General features: G+C 44.2%; 1 protein-coding gene across 1 annotated transcript in view; it reads left to right on the top strand.

Annotated features, from left to right (window-relative positions):
• Cab39 (calcium binding protein 39) overlaps nucleotides 1-10,260 on the top strand; it is a 77,754-nt gene extending 67,494 nt beyond the window's left edge. The window contains exons 6-9 of the mRNA XM_026396238.2: nucleotides 726-785; nucleotides 4,428-4,493; nucleotides 6,999-7,142; nucleotides 7,672-10,260. Coding sequence (XP_026252023.1) covers nucleotides 726-785; nucleotides 4,428-4,493; nucleotides 6,999-7,142; nucleotides 7,672-7,860 — 459 coding nt within the window. The 3' untranslated portion in view covers nucleotides 7,861-10,260. The remainder of the gene's footprint in view (nucleotides 1-725; nucleotides 786-4,427; nucleotides 4,494-6,998; nucleotides 7,143-7,671) is intronic.
• Nucleotides 10,261-17,599: the final 7,339 nt, after the last annotated feature.

The raw sequence follows: 17,599 nt of genomic DNA on the forward strand, positions 1-17,599 counted from the left end.
GGCTAGTCATGGCCAGCTCACAGGTCCCTGAGACAAAGGGTCTTATTTTATTGTCTAAGGCCTAGCACCTAGAATTTTTCCTAGCTCAGGATTATTTCTGACTTGAATGATCTATGAGTGTTGCCTTTTTAGGGTAAGGCATGAGCTTTTTTTCATAGTAATACCAAATAGAACTACAGGTCAAACTAATTATTAATTCCACATTTTTTGTGATATTCTGCTTAGTTAGGAACTAATGTTTATAATATGATGGGGCTTTTTAAAAACATTCTACCTCTGAAAAAAGACCGCATTAGATTTGAAACTGGTTGAATTTAGGAGGAAGATAATAGAACCTTCTGATATGTCTAAAATAAAAGAAATTTCCTCTTTCTCCATTAGGAATACTAAGCAGCACAGCACTGTTTGACATTCTACAACTGTTAACTTGTATTTCACTTCTTTAATCCCTTTGTTATTTAGTATATTTGTTCATTGCCTTTTATGGGTTTTTTCCTTCTAAGAATTATAGATCTGTCGTAGCATAACCGTTAAAATTGCGATTTCATATTATTGATGATTTTATTCCCTGTTGAATAGAATCACTGTTTTCAGTACAATTCATGAACAGTAATACGTAATAAGTTTTTATCAGATAAAATGGCATGGAATGTTTTAGGATTCTCTTTTCTGAAAGAAATTTAATGGAGAACAACTGTAAAAATATATATTTTTTCTTTTTCTAGGATTTACTTACAAGACATAAATTGCTCAGTGCAGAATTTTTGGAACAGCATTATGATAGAGTAAGTATGTGAAATATTATTTTAAAAAATTGAAACTTCTGTTAACAGCAATGAAAGATTTAAATTGCATTTTGCCCCAGAACATTGATTTTGCATGCATAGTATATTTAATTAGTGCTATACTTGTTTCTCTACTGCAACAGTGTAGAGTATTACTAGGTCAGAATCAGAACCTAATCCTTTTGGTTGACACACTGCCCTTTGCATCTTTTCTTAGTTTAGAAAAGGAAAATAGGCATTTTGCTGCTGAATGAAAGTACATTTAAGTTAAAAGGAGAATTATTATCTGACTTTTAACTTTTCCTTCCTTTTCCATCAGTTGCAGTATATACATAGAGAGAAAGGGAGGCAGCAGCTGGTAGGATGAGAGCAGCGCTGGCCTAGGGGGCAGGACCCCGCTCTGCTCCTGCTTCACTGCTAACTACTTTGTGGCCATGGCCAAGGCACTTACTGCTTGGGGACTTAGAAGTCCTCCCTTATTTGTAAAATGAGGACATTGGACTAGCCCATCGGTAAGGTCCCTTCCAGCTCTGAGTCAATGTCAGAAGTCCCTGGTAATGGTGCCCCCCCCACCCCACCCCCAAGAATTGTAAATGCTCTGGGTGCTTTGTTGACTTGATTCCCTGTGACCCACACAGCCACCCCAGGACCACATTGCTGCTTGTTCCCTTTCACTACACCAGTTCTGCTTCCTCTGAGCACTTCCCTCCATGCCCCCAGCACTTTCTTACATCATAGTAGTTTAACTCCATGTTGTCTAAGATCTAATAGTTACTCTTAGAGAAATTAGAATATCAACAGTCCACTTAAAATTCATATCTATCCCACAAGATTTGGCTTAGGCTTAATTATTCCATTAGTCCTGTGAATCTTTGAACTCATAAGTATTATTAACACTTTATTGTTCCTTTTACTGGTCAACTACATAATAAGATTCTTGGAAGCAAATTCTATGCTTCCTCAGTCTTTGTCTTCTCATTTTCCCCTACGACTCCCAGCAGCTCAAAACACCATGCTAAGTACATACTAAATCCTTCATAGACAGCCTCACACATGGCTTAAATACTGCCAGTTCTTTACTTTTATTTCTGCCTATGGGTATTTGGATATGGGTATGGTTTTTTTGGTATGTGGTTGACTTAAATTGGCAGCACTCTGATTTCATCAGGGCCTTTTCCAGCAGTTGGAAACATGGGCTTTCGTGTCAGACTGCCCTAGGTCTGCCTTCAAGTGCCAGCCCTGTGAGTGTGCTGATAGGACCTTAGGCAGCTGCCTTCATTTGCCTCAGGATCTTCGGCCCAAAAGAAGTCCCTGTCTACTGGGGCATGTGGGCATTAGACAAGGGTACATACTGGAAGCACATAGTTTTTGGATGCTAAAGCCCCTGAGATAGTGCTAAAACACAATAAACATTTAGTAAATTTTAGCAGCTTTATAATTGCCACATGGTCTCAAATTTTATTTATTTTATTTTTGGTAGCAGGGATTGAACCTAGGGGCATTTTACCACTGAGCCACATCTGTAGCATTTTTTACTCTAGCTGAGTTACTGAGGCTGGCCTCGAATTTATGATCCTCCTGCCTCAGTCTCCAGAGTTGTTGGGATTATAGGTGTGTACTTCCATACCTAGGTCTCAAACATCTTTTAACATGCCAGAGTATCTTAATTTAAGATACAGACTAGCTAATTTCCAGGAAATTTACTAAGAGCAGAAAAAATCATTTTCTACATGTTATTAGTGAATGGCATCATTTAACATGATTTTATGTATATGAGGAAACTAACAGAAATGTGTCCAGGGTAGTAAGATCTGAGGGAGAAAAAAAATCAGAGGTGAGGTTGTTACAGAAAAATTAATGCTCTCAAATTCTAAACCCTTTGGCTCCGAGTTTTCTAATAACCAAAGCATCATAATATTTATAAAGTAAACTATGTGCTGGTTGTTCAGAAGAAATGTATCCTTCCCAAGCACTGGAATCTGAAACAGACTTCTTCCACTCACCTTCTTAAAGGGGAGTCAGATCGCAGTGTCTCACAGTGGGTAACAGTCATTGCAGGCCACGCTGCAGCATATACAGTACTCAGCTAAAGTGCAGTTCCCTGAAAGCAAGTATTTGAGGGGGCCCACAGGTGGGTGGGGGCAAGTGCCCAGGTTTGTTACCTGTCCTCTGGCTGTCCTGATCCCAGAGAAAATCGGACCTATCTGGAGGAAAGCATGGACTACAAACAACATACTCCTCAAGTTGTTCCCCGTGAAAGTGATTTCTTACAACCAAGCTTATACATGCAGCAGAAAATCTTAACTTGAATTTTCTGTGAAGAACTTAAGGTGTACGTATTTTTTGTTACTGATTAAAGGTGGACCTAGCTCTTTTAATCATCATTGCAACAGTTATTTGAAAAGAGCAGTTTTAACTTACTTGCATACAAATTAGGTGACTGCCTCAAAGCTAGCCCCAAGCCAGGAGTGCCAGAGAGTTAAATATTTGAGGTTTCATGGGCCCTGTGGCCTCTGTCCACTCTCCTTTCTGTGATACCACAAAAAGTACCATAAATAATTCATTAGTACAAAAATGAATTTATTTGTAATAAGCAAATGAGCATAGTAGCAGAGTTTCAGCAAATTCTGCAATGGGCTGGATTCAGCCTGTGGGCCTTAATTTGCCAACCCCCTCTCTAAACCCCAGATGAATGGCTAATGAGAACTCTTCCTAGGGCAAAGCACAGATGGACCAGTGACAAAGCAAGCATTATGTAGCAGCCACCACACCCAGTGAAAAGTCTCAGGAAAGCTCAATACCCAACAGAGTCATACTGATTCTTCAAACTGGCAACATTTTAAACCTATCCAAAGTAAAAAAAAAAAAAAAAAAAAAGCAGAATGTATATATAGCCTTAAAGCTACCTGACCTTCTAAAAATACTAAATGTTTCAAGGACAGCCTTGGCCTCTTTGTTCGTCCTCTCCATTTTCTACTTCCCTGCTTTAGGGAAGTGACTCACAGCCCTTGCCATTCTAGTAACACTTCTTGTTAGTGCTGCCACTTTGAAGATCTTGTGGCCTCTTGTCAGCTCTTAGATTTGTAGCATCCTGTCTTCTCCAGGTCCACCCTCAAGCTATGCCCTTATTTTTTTATCCCCCAGGAATATGTTTCCAAATGAAATCTCTCCCCTCTTCCAGGCTTGAGCCTGACTCTCGCTTCTCTGTTTAGCACAGTACTGGGTTTCTTCTCTGTTACTGGCCTCACTTGATACATAAAACATGTAATTTCTCTTTGTTGTGCTTTAGATATATTTATGAGTTCTCATTGTTTTAAAAAAGGTTTTCTGGACTAATACCAAGAAATGACCACTGACTTAATCATGGGAAGACTGTGGGGCGGAGGGAGCATTGTTTTGTGCTCATGGCATTTGGGGTCGCCCAGAGGACTTGACTAAGCAGTGTCTGGGCCTGGCTGGAGCCTTGCAGGAGCCCTCTTCACACAGGTGATAAGCGGGCTTCAGAGGAAGGTGTGAAACCAGTGGCAGCACAAGAGCTTGGGCAACCACTGACCTGTATGGTGTCAAGAGTTTGACCTTGAGCTTTATGTTTTCTGCCAGTCTTTTTCTTAAATAACCCTAATATGTGTTCTTGTCTCGTAGTTTTTCAGTGAATATGAGAAGCTACTTCATTCAGAAAATTATGTGACCAAGAGACAGTCACTGAAGGTATGACAGACTCATGACTTCGTGTCACTTGTTTCTCTTTTCTGTTTTTGAAGTTTGGATTTGGGGAAAGGGAGACATGTCTGGTGTGGGTTGTAGACTTCATGGGGACATACATTAGTCCACTGTCAGGATTTTTGCAGAAAAGAACAGGACGTGGCAGCGGTCCCTGTGGTATACCTGTCTGCACCCTCGTCAGCTAGAGACACCAAAAGGGAATGGACAAATTTTCAGAGGGCTTTGTCTCCTAGCAATGCAGTATTTAGGTTTTGAACCATATCTTTAAAACTTAGAATCATGCCAATTAGGTGAAGGATTATAGATTCCCTGTGCCCTGAGCAGCTGCCCACAAGGCTGTGAGGGGAGGGGACAGTGGTGCAAGCCTGCCACAACTTGGGCTACTTTTGATCAACACAGAATATGGGCAATTCTAGTTGAAACTAACTAAAAACTGTTAAATTTAAGATTTAAACTCTAGGGCTAGGATATAGCTCAGTGGCAAAGCGTCTGCCTTGCATTTGCAAAGCCCTGGGTTTGACCCCCAGTTCCAAAAAAAAAAATACAAAAAAAGAACTCCACCAATAATAATAAGAAGAAGATAAATAAGATTTAAACTCTAGAACAAAGGTTGGCAAAACTACAGTCCAGGGGTTGGGGTTGTGGCTCAGCTGTAGAGCGTTTGCCTAGTACATGTGAGGCACTGGGTTCAATCCTCAGCGCCACATAAAAATAAATAAAAAGCTACAGTCCATGGGCCAAATCTAGCCATAGGCAACTGCCTAGTTTTGTAAACAAAGTTTTATAGGAACACGTGTGTTCAATTGTTTACATATTAAGGCTGTTTCAGGCTACAACACAGTTTTAAAATACTTGCCCCAGAGACCATATGATATGGCCTGCAGAGGTTAAAATATTAATGTCTCGCCCTTTACAGAAAAAGTTTGCTGCCCTAAATTCTTAGGGCAGTCAATAAATGCATAACTACCACTATCATTCTGTCAGTAAATGGTCCTGGTGGGAAGAATAGATAGAATCACAAAGGATTGAGAGGGGAAATTTGTAACTGTTTACATGCTTTGCCAGGTTCATTTTAAATTAGACTCTACCCGGAGTTCCTCCCCCTCTGAGGTATCTGAATTCATATTCATCAAGACCCTGTTCCTTCTGCCCCTTCCAGCCATAGGGAGATCTCCCTTAAAGACCTTATTTTTCTGTAGAAAGACACTAATACTTTGTGTCCTTTGATAAGAATAGTCTGCCATGCAGATTTCCAATGGAGTCCTTTCCACCTGACGAGCAACATCCTTCTTTTTTCTTAAGGCCATAACTCTGTAGTCAGGGATCAATAACAGCCCCATCTTGGAAAAGTATCAGTACCAAAACAGTCCAGGCACACCTAGTGCTTTCTGTCAGTTGCCATGGGGGGAGCCTAACCTCCCAGCCATCCTCTCAGCCTGAGGTTGGGGATCTTCAACTTATCCTAGTCCCCACCTCCATGATCATCCGGTAGTCTACTGACTGATAAGAACAACTTCTTCAGGGGGTTGTGGGGAATTTTGGCAGTTGGTGGAGGCACTTCCCCTCTCTGAATGTTAGCTTGGAGAGGTTCCTTCTCTGTGATCCTAGAAGAGCCAACACATTCTGTTCTCTCCCGTGGTTACACAGTTGCACAGCTCAGAGGAGTCAGACGTCAGACAGGGTGACCTGGGACACCAGCTTCCAGGCCTGGTTCTTCTTCACTGGAAGAGGGGAGATGTATTGGCAAATCAATACACCTTTGAACAAATTTTGGGTTCTTGGACTTCTTGAATAAGAAAAAAGGCTTTAAAATCTTTCTACCACCCCAAATTACCAACATGAAAAGGAAGCTTGAGACTGGCATTTGTTTTATGGGTTTTTCTGTTTTGGGTTTGTAGGTATTTTTGTTGCCGATTTTCATTTTCTGTTTTTGCAGTATTGTAAGGAGACTGGCATTTGTAAGCCTTTATTGATGGATATGAATGAAGCAACTCATTCATTCTCACAGTTTATTTTAGTCATAGAAGACATCATGAACACATGCAACAGTTTTGAGACCAGTGGTACTTTTTTGGGGGGTCGGGGGTACCAGGGATTGAACTCAGGGGCACTCTACCACTGAGCCACATCCCCAGCCCTTATTTTGTATTAAGAGACAGGGTCTCACTGAGTTGCTTAGCACCCCGCTTCTGCTGAGGCTAGCTTAGAACTCGCAATTCTCCTGTCTTAGCCTCCCAAGCTGCTGGGATTATAGGCATGCGCCAGGCCCCAGTGGTACTTTTAAAGATGAAGTTTAATTGGTACTATCTTTTTTGCAGCCACATTGGTATTTATTTATTTCTATATTTTGCCAGCAAATTTATATTTCTTGTGCAAGACTTCACATTTTTTTTATTTAGTAATGGTGATTACAGAATGAGTTATTTTTAAAACTTTGGGTTTGGTTTAAAACTCAATAATTTAAGAATAATTGTTTTAACATCTTCTCAGCTTCTCGGTGAACTACTGTTAGATCGACACAACTTCACAATTATGACAAAATACATCAGTAAACCTGAGAACCTCAAGTTAATGATGAACCTTCTACGAGACAAAAGTCGTAACATCCAGTTTGAGGCCTTTCACGTTTTCAAGGTAGAGTAAATAATATTTGTCTCCAGAATTGTTTATCTCTTTCCATTTACAAATTACTGAAGGTATTGTTAACTTCATTTTGGTGATAATATAATTCAATTTTCATATTTGTGTGGTACAACATTTAAACAGAAAGACCTAAAATTGTTTTGGGGAACAAGAAAGTATATTTATAAAAGATTATTATTATCTTTGGCATAGTAGATTATTCATTGCAGAGTAAAAGCATTTCTTAATGCTTTTCATGAAGGTTTTGACTTAAAATCCATCTAACCTCCTAGGCCCAGAAATGATTTCTGCTCATTTTATTCTAATATCAGTCTGTATTTAGTACTAACCACTGTGTTTCAGGATAAGCAGAATGAGTTTGGAAATGCTATTTGTGCTATAACGTGTAATTATTATTCTTCCCCATGTTATGAAAAATAAACTCCTCTAAAGCAAAAACTATTCCCCTGGCTTCATTGCTTGCCCCAGGAGCACACCCAGACCTGTGTTCTTTCTCTGACATGGGCTCCTCTCTCTGCAGGTGTTTGTGGCCAATCCTAACAAGACACAGCCCATCCTGGACATCCTTCTCAAGAACCAGACCAAACTTATCGAGTTCCTCAGCAAGTTTCAAAATGACAGGACCGAGGACGAGCAGTTCAACGATGAGAAGACCTATTTAGTTAAACAGATCAGGGATTTGAAGAGACCAGCTCAGCAAGAAGCCTAATTTCCAATAAACATCTAAAATATTAAATCCAAATTCAGCATTTGCTGTTAGCTATTCAGCATCAGGCACTCTTATCGATTCATGAGGAACATTACTGCTAATCTGCTGTTAAGTGAACGGTTTTTCATTTTACCTTTTTGTTTTTCAGTCCAGGTTGGAGAACGTAGCTGCTGCTGCTTGCACACTAGAGCGCACGTGGGCTTTTTCTTGATCTTTGTGTCATTTCAGAATTCAAAGACTGCGTTTGCTTGTAGGAGTTCTGAGCGTGGCTGAGTTTGTGGAGGCAAACGTATGGATGAGAGTGGTGTAGGGGAGAGGCCCTGATAGCACCCAGGCACACCCATGTGTTTCCATTCCTCTTTGGGAAAGATCTGAGCGCAGTGTGGCATGTGCACACGTGGCATCCTTGCATCAGACTGTACACCTGCCTTCGCTGAAGAAAGAGCGTGCATGCAGAGCTTGTTGGAAATCAGGGGAACTATATCCAAGATGTGAGCTTTTGGGGCGGATTAAGTTGACGTGCGAATAAATTGATACTGAAACTTAGCAACTTCTTAAAAAGTATGAAGCTTCATAAGGTCATAAGGAAAATGTATATAGGCTTTTCACAGCTTTGTAGAACTTTTTTGACATTTGATTTTCTTGAAACTTGTAAACCTGGATATGTTGAAGGGTATTTGTTAATTTTACTTTTTGAAGATATTTTAAAACAGTAGAGCTAGCGACAACAACACCTTGCATTTCATTTCAACACTGCTTACAGGTTTCTTTTGTATATAATTCTTAGAATGCTCATTTCTTTTAAATGGTTTAATTTGTACAGCAGAGGAATGTTATTGTAGTAGTATGTAACTATTACCTAATACTGAGTTTTTTGCAAAAAAAAAAATGAATGCTCATATGTAATTGAAATACTTCAGATCACATGAAAATGCTGATTTAACATTTAAGGATCACAGCATTAAAAGAAAAAAGTAAACCAATCCTTTGTATTCAGTTACCTAATGGGGTGCCATGATTTGCGGAACCACAAACCTGGAACTCAGTCCGCTACACTTTCCTGCATAATATTGGCCTTATTCATTAAAATGAGTCATAAGTTTGCCAGATATATGAATGATACAGATTATGCTAAATAAATGCTGATTCTTTGTGGGGGGCCTCTGTAGAGCACCCTTTCTTTCTTAGAGTAAGTAATCCAGTACAATAGTTGTGAAACTGAATAATTAAAACTTTGGCTTCTCTTAGGAAAAGAAGTTCCTAGCCATAGGTGTCCTACGGGGAAATTTATTTTTTTTAATGTCCTGTTCCTTAATGCTGCAAATTATCAGTATTTATAAAGTAACTGATTTTGCACCACTTTTTGTTACTGTGACCACAGCAGAACAATGTCTCCTAGACTCTATCTGTGTAAAGTCATTAGAATGGTATCTGTTCATTTTAGTGATACGAAGATCACAACTAACAACTTATGAATCAGAGTTTGCCAGTTTGAATTCAGCATGGCTGTAGCTGATTAAGAAATTTATTATATGATTATTCTTTGCTAGCCTCTTACTAATTGAATTATTTATCAGCCAGTAAAATGAGCCTTCCAATTGATATGTCAGCAGGTTTTAAGATCTTCTCCAAAGGACACCAATTTGAAAAACCACTCCAGAAAGTAGATAAGTTTTATTCTGTTTAATTTAAATGGCAGTCTACGGTAATTGGTTTTCCCGAGGCTGCTTTTACAAGAATCTGTGTGAAATAACTCATGTTCTCTACCAGAAGGAGGTAGGGAAAGCGTTCTGACCTCCTCAAAACAAAACCCCTGCCATGGAGGAGGCAGGCCCAGCCGCAGAAGAGCATTCTGGTTCTTGTGGTCAAGTGGCGAGTGTCAGCAGCTGGTGTGAATGCAGTCACCACACCAAGTGGAAGAAGCGTCTCCTTGCCAAGCTAGTTCTTAGAAGTCCAAACACAGAACAGCTTCCACTTGGGCAGGTCCGTGATTGTCGCTCTAGAGCCTTTCATGTGGAGGACGGGGTGCAGTGTGTCAAAATTTTTGTATGTTACTAATGCATTGGATGCCGGAGGTAGTTCAGACTTTCTGGTTTTTGTTTTTAAACAAAACATTGTAAAAACGTTCAAAGTTGAAAAGTTGCATTGAAGTTTTGATCATTTAATATATTCATATTACCAAATTATTATACTGGAAGTGGTTTGTTTTTGTGTTACAAAGGTTTAATTTTACTTAAGCAGTTACTTAATGTGATTTTTAACCCTATAAGAAAAAGTGGAGATGTATACAGTTGTTAATGCCATGAAAGCATTTCCTTCCTCCTGAGGAAAAGTGAATTTCTTATCAGAATATCTGGCTGGCCCTGTAATTTAAATTAAAATAAAATTTTGGAGAAACAACTTTGTCCCTCTTCGTAATATCTTTTAGACAGCTGCACTCGTGTCTTTGTAAACAGCCCCATCGGGACACAGGCACAAATTTTGTCCCAAGCTGGAGAGCAAACAGTGAACACTCCTCTCTTTCTCTATTCAAGATTTTATATACCAAAAGGGCAGTTTCCACTTCCCTGTCACATGCCTATTGTAGCACGCAGCTCGCTGTCAACATCCTAATGCCACAGCTGAGTGTCATTATGCCATTTTTCAGACCATAACATTGGGAAAGTGATCCTCTCTGGCTCTAAACCCTTTTCTTTGTGATACTCCAAGATAGACCAGCGGCTTGGTAGGGTGTTCACAAGTTGCCGGAGGGAGGTGACAACCGGCAAAGAACTGGGAGCAAGGTGCTCAGCTGAACCCCGGCATGGACTTTCAGGAAGCCATCTAACCTTGTGCACACCCTGCCCTCTTTTAACCCTGATATTTAACAGGAAATGAGACATCCGTGCTCTGGCAGAAGGGCAAGGGATGTTCCCTTGTCCAAAGCCCCTCATCTGCCATGAAAGCCCCTTCCTGCTATCGTTTCTGCTGGGCAGTTTTATCTACTTATATGTTGTGATTCCACATATAAGTAGAATCACATATGTGATTCAGAAGTCTGCTGCTTCTGAAGGTGACCACCCTCACAGAGTTGCACTGCAGCTCAGATCTCACTTCCTCCCAGTCACCAATCGGAATACCATCCTCCTCTGCAACTAAACCCCAAACCTCCGGCCCCAGGTTGCTCAGGGGCTATAGGATTCTTAACCTGCCATCCTAACACACCAGGACCAAACAAGATCATCAGGGCAGCAGTGCACCACACCAGGTTCATTCTGGAAGGAATCTGGTGCCACTCCGTGGACATGAGAAATCCCGCAGGAGAATGTGCCAGAGAGATCCTCAAGCACTGCCTGGACCCTGTCTTCTCTGCTCCTGAACTTGCAGCATGTTCTTCCCAACCTTGCTGTGTTCCTACCACATCTTCCAGAGCCTGATGTCCACTCAGGCCATCTGGTTCCAGCAGGCCAGGACAAGATAAGATGTTCCTACGTGGTGTTCTTGAGGCCCTACTGCCTGCCAAAAAATAGACCTTGCCCAAAGACCTTAGGAGCAGTCTTGAGTACGTCCCGTTTGAGCTTCACCTCAAGTGACCATCAGCATCTGCTCACTAACATTTCACTTCCAGTCAACCTGCCTGCCTCCACCAAGCAGCTGAGGAAGTCTTGGGACTGTGAGCCTTGACCCTTCAGGGAGCCCGTCTCCCAGCATTGACCCCGACTGGTGGTTGCACAGGCTGCATCTCTTCAGTGCACGGTGTTTTCGCCTGCGTGCACCATGGTGACCTCTGAGGCCTTGCCAGTGTCTGGTTCCTCTTGCAGCCGTCCACACTGGGCCTGAAGGTTGAGCACACATTGCACCTGAGGACATGTCCCGCGGGAAGAAAATCCAAGGATGGTGATCAGCAGGTTTCTGTGCAAGAGTTGGACGCCTCTGGAATCCATTAAGTAGTCTTTCTGCAATTTGTTAATTTCTTTTTTTTTAATTTTTTTTTTTAGTTGTTGATGCACCTTTATTTTATTCACTTATTTATATGCAGTGCTGAGAATCGAACCCAGCACCTCACACACGCTGGGCAAGTGCTCTACCACTGAGCCCCAGCCCCATCCCATTAATTTCTTTTCTAGGTAGCACTTCCATAAGACAGACTCCGGTGATTTCTAGGGAAGATGCCTAATTTTCAACATTTTCCACAAGGGCGAAAGGTTTTACAGCTGTTGCAGCTCAGCAGAACCCCTGTTCCTGGGTAATAAATTGTTACCACTTTAATCTTGGTCCATGGAATTGGCACAGGCTGGCTTTAGTTGGCTGGGCCTTGTGTTTGGTTGAGAGGCCATGGTGAGCAGCGGCCTCAGGAGCAGCAGGCCAGCCTCCCCAGGCTGCACCCTAGTGGCTTCCCCTCCACGTGGGCTGGGACTGAAGGCATGTGGTCCCCTGAATTGCCCAGTCCCTGGGAACAAAGGTACCCTTCCCAGAAACACTGCTTACAGGTGTTCACCACCGGCCACTAGGCCTTTCTTACGAGGTCCTCCCTACATGGAGAAACAGGTGGGGAGAGTCAGGCCCCCACCCCCAACTCGAGTGGCTCCCCCCATATGTGGTGGAATCTATGTGGCCCTGGGCTTCCCAGTTGCCCAGGCAGGCAGGTCAGGTGCCAACCTCCATCACCCAAGCAGTGCCTTCGCTGTCCTTTGTGGCCCACTGCCGGGTGTAAACTCCCATACCCACCTGAGTGCCTCCCCTGGAGCCACAGGCAGAAGCAGTCCTCAGCCAACAGTGACAACAGTGGCTGCTGGGCACGGACAGGTGCTTGCCTCCTCCTGGTCTGAAGCAGGACTGAGCCCCAATGCCCACCTCCTTGGCCAGCAGCTCCACGGAGGGCTTCCATGGGTTCTGAGCTCTCCCTGGCTCACACCCTGCTCTGGACCAGTGTTTCCTGGGATCAAGGCCCCAGGATATGCTTGTTCCTTCTGCTGAGTCGGAGGTGTGGATGGCCCACCTGAGGTCAGGCCTGTGGGGGCCCTTCCTCCTGGGAGAGGAAGTCAGGGTGGCCAAGTGGGGTTGCCAGACCTCCTGAAGCCTCCTTCTGGTCCCTCTCGGTGCGATACTTAGGACTGTGACCACCGTGGGTACATGAAAGCCTGTCACCAGATAGTGAGTGGCAGGGTTCATCAGGCTGCCCTGCTGCCCAAGGAGCTTCCAGAGGCCCCAGACATCTTTCAAAACCAGCCGTGGGGTGGGGGATGTGCCCACAGCTCTTTGTTCATCGTCAGCCAACATGCCAGCAAAACTGAGGGATTCTCGTCTGCCCCTTCCAAAAGAAACTTTGTTGAAAGGTATGGAGGACGAACCCTAGAAAATGATGGTGCAGTTGGGACGCAGGGCCCTGGGTCTCTGTGGAGTCAGCCTCCCCCCATGGTGTCCCTGCTGCTAGGACAGCCCACAGGTCCCCCGGCTTCTGCAGTCGTTCTCTGAGAAGCCCACTGGGTGGCAGTGGAGCCCCATGTTTAGAAGCAGCTGAGCCTTCTAGGGCCAGCCCAGTGTGACAAAGAAGAAAGGACAGAAGTATCACTCACATACCAGGCTGCCCTGAGCTTCCTGGGGACTGTTTTCATCCACAAGGAGGGAGTGGCCAAGGGGGTTAGAAAGAGGGATGTGAGGCACAATGTGAAGGGTAAAATTTAGGTGATGGGTATAACTGTTTGGTTTGTTAAATTTTATGTTTTAGAAGAATTTTTGATTTCCAGGTGGGAAAAAATGTAAATGTAGTAGAATCCCCCAAAAGACACCACACCCAGCTTTCCCCATAACACCTTAGTCACCCGCCATCGCTGCAGTTCCTTACAGAGTCTCCCCCTCCCCCGGAGGTCTGCCTGCTGTTTTCCCAGGGGTTAGAATGAGGTGGTGGGGGAGGACACATCCTGTTACCCCAGCCTGTCCAGGGTACCTGTACCAACAGGACTTCCCTGCTGACATTGACTGTGACCAGGGAGGTTTTCCAGGTGTCTCCAGTGTCAGGTTGCTGTTTGTTTTTGCCCTCTGTCGACTCTGCCTTCTTAGGAAGGAAGTCACCGTGCCCAGCCCACCCTGAGGAACAAGGGGCCAGGAGGATGGAATTCCTACATCCTTTCTGTCTCTGTGGGACTTTTGTCCCTTCTCCCCATTATATGGCTTCTCCCTATAAAATTCTTTCCATTTCTGTGTGCTCAAAATGTCTCACAACAAAGTGGTGGAAATTAAAAAGTGATAAACGGCCAGGGAGCAGGACGAGCAGCCAGAACAGGATGCAGGATATGATGAAAAAGACGAGGTAGGACGCAGCATCCACCTCCCAACCAGCAACCGCAGCACAAAACAGCCCGATGGAGGCCACCCACCAGGGACCCCAAGCTCAGGGCACCAGGGTCCCCTGGTGTCTTAAGCCAGCAATGTGGGGATCATCCTTGATTCCTCTCCTGGCCTCTCGCCCGTCCCATCAACAGTGGATGTGTCCTGCCATAAAGCGTGTAGTTTCAAAAGTTGCAAGTCAAACATCCTCCAAACTATCAGACAAGCCCCCTAAACGGGTAGGAAAGTTCTTTTCCCTTCTTAAGAAACAAACTTGGAGGTTCCATCTTATGATGAAGCAGCTTTATAGCTGCTGAGTGATAGCTAGCTCTGGCTAACCTTGCCCATTTAATCTGGGAAACCCACCCATGCCTTCTACAGCAGCCACGAAAGCAGATCCCTGTTCCTTCAAGTTCTCCAACAATTTCTCATTAACACTTGCTGAGCGATTATTAGGTGCTTCATAAGGGATAACCTACTCAATCCTCATAACCCTCAGAATGAGAGGTCCTCTATTATCCTGATTGTACAGAGAGGTTAAGTCACTCAGCTAAGGCCAAACAGTAATGGGAAGCAAAGAAGTGGTCATGGCAGGCAGCATCTCTAATCCAGCATGCTGTACCTTTCCCCCAAGTGCTCGCCTTCCTTCAAAATTGTCAAGAGCAGGTAATCAAAGTCCAGTGAACAGAGGGGCCTTGGCCCGAGGCAACGAAGAAGACAGGGCTCTCCTGCTATGCAGTTCACCGGCTCCCCCAGGGATCCAGAGATGCCATGTGCATTCAGTGCCTGAGCAGGCGCCCCGACTCGGCCTCCCTAGCACTCTCACAGCCGGTGTTGCTGGCCGAGCCCCGCACCTGCAGGAGTGGTAGCAGGAGACCTGCGGCCATGGGGGCCAAGAATGGCCAGGTTGCCCAGCTCTTGGGTGGGCAGTAGACAGCTTCAAGCCCAGGACAGGCGGTACAGGTGAGTAAGGAGAGCAGCCCAGGTGGAGCTGGGCCTCTCCAGGAAGAGGGCCAGTCGAGGCCTGGGCATCACTAGGTGCCAGGACTCCGTTTGCTGAGTCCACCAAGATGACCATAGCCACCGGAGGGGCCATAGCCCAGCCTCCAGGTGAGGCAGGCCTGGACCTAGCACCCAGGGCTGGGAGTAGTCTGAACTGGGCAGCGTTTGGCCCAAACTTCACCTATGGTGTCATGGTTCATCTGTCTGTCACCCGCCCCCAAGGCCCTACGAGCGTCTCAGGGTCAGAAATCAGAGTCACCCGCCTTTCCACCCGCAGCCTTACTCCAGCTGAGCCAGAGCCCGTCCCAGCAGTGCTGACACACCTGCACCGTGGAGGGCCACAGTCCTCGCTTCCAGGACTGCCCCGGGGAGAGCTGCGGAGTGCCATGGTGGTGGTGTGGGGTCTGGCTGGCGTGGCTCTCCTGGCTCGCGTGGAGCAGTGGCCTCCGCCTCCCTTACTCACTCAGGCAGGGACAGGACATGGTTCTCTGAGGCTTGGTGGCAATTCCCGAAGGCCTGCATCTGCCTCTGAGTATTGGTCTGTTGGGTGCAGGGCACAGAGGAACGATGGCTGAGGTCCATCATTTCTGCAGGAGCCAGCTGAGGGTGGCTTCTCAGAGAAGGATGGAGACAACTCAGGTGTGCTCCTAACAAAGCTTAAGCCTGTGGTACCCGTGCCGGAGGTGAGTCTGGGCTGCCCGAGTGTCTCTCCAGGAGGAGATAAGCCTGAGCGGAGGCTCTCCCGCTGTGTCCACCCACAGAAGAGGACCTGCTGGGGGTAAACACGGGACCAGGAGCCATGGCCAGACTCTGAGCCAGAGGATAAGGATCCTAGCTCTGGGTGCCCCTAGGCAGGCTCAGGCCTCACCCAACCTGGGAATGTTTGTCCAGTGAAAAGAACACAAAGCCACTGCCAGAGGCCCTGCCCACACACCTAGGTACAACCCCTAAGGAAAGGGGACCTGTTGGGAGGGGCCAAGAGGGCCAGGTGAGCGGGACACCCGGGGACCCCACGGATGGTTCCTCCCTGACTCAAAGGGGAGCATCAGAGAGGCCAGTGTGACCAGTCCTTCTGGCCTCATCTAAGTTGGGGGACTTTGGCGGGGACCTGTAGTAGTGAAGGACGAGGTTTTAAGAACTGACTCACTGAAAGGATGATTTAAGTAAGACTGTGTTTTGGGCTGGGGTCGTGGCTCAGTGGAAGAGCACTCACGTATCGCCGGCGGGACCTGGGTTCGATCCTCAGCACCACACTAAAAAAAAAAAAAAAGGCATTGTGTTGAGTCCATCTACACCTAAAAAATAAATATTAAAATAAATAAATAAATATTAAAATAAATAAAGTCTACTGACAACTAAAAAAAATGTAATAAAAATAAGCAGCCTGGGCCACAGTGCCCCAAACAACGGGGCTGCTATGTTCATCAAGCAAACTCTTCTCAAGTTCAAGAATCTAATAGACCACCATACAATAATCATGGGAGACTTTAACACACCTCTCTCACCACTGGACAGATCTTCCAAACAAAAGCTGAATAAGGAAACTATAGAACTCAATAACATAATTAACAACCTAGACTTAATTGACACATATAGAATATACCACCCAACATCAAGCAGTTACACTTTTTTCTCAGCAGCACATGGATCCTTCTCAAAAATAGATCATATATTATGTCACAGGGAAACTCTTAGTCAATATAAAGGAGTAGAGATAATACCATGCATCTTATCTGATCACAATGGAATGAAACTGAAAATCAACGATAAAAGAAGGAAGGAAAAATCATGCATCACTTGGAGAATGAACAATAGGTTACTGAATGATCAATGGGTTTTAGAAGACATCAAGGAGGAAATTAAAAAATTCTTAGAGTTAAATGAAAACACAGACACAACGTATCGGAATCTATGGGACACATTGAAAGCAGTTCTAAGAGGAAAATTCATTGCTTGGAGTTCATTCCTCAAAAAAAGAAAAAACCAACAAATAAATGATCTCATACTTCATCTCAAAATCCTAGAAAAAGAAGAGCAAAACAACAGCAAAAGAAGTAGAAGGCAAGAAATAATTAAAATCAGAGCTGAAATTAATTAATGAAATCGAAACAAAAGAAACAATTGAAAAAATTGACAAAACTAAAAGTTGGTTCTTTGAAAAAATAAATAAAATTGACAGACCCTTAGCCATGCTAACGAAGAGAAGAAGAGAGAGAACTCAAATTACTAGCATACGGGATGAAAGAGGCAATATCACAACAGACACTTCAGAAATACAGAAGATAATCAGAAATTATTTTGAATCCTTATACTCCAATAAAATAGAAGATAGTGAAGGCATCGATAAATTTCTTAAGTCATATAATCTGCCCAGATTGAGTCAGGAGGATATAGACAACCTAAACAGACCAATATCAATTGAGGAAATAGA

The sequence above is a fragment of the Urocitellus parryii genome, chromosome 1 (assembly GCF_045843805.1).
Source record: "Urocitellus parryii isolate mUroPar1 chromosome 1, mUroPar1.hap1, whole genome shotgun sequence".
Classification (NCBI taxonomy): Eukaryota; Metazoa; Chordata; class Mammalia; order Rodentia; family Sciuridae; genus Urocitellus; species Urocitellus parryii.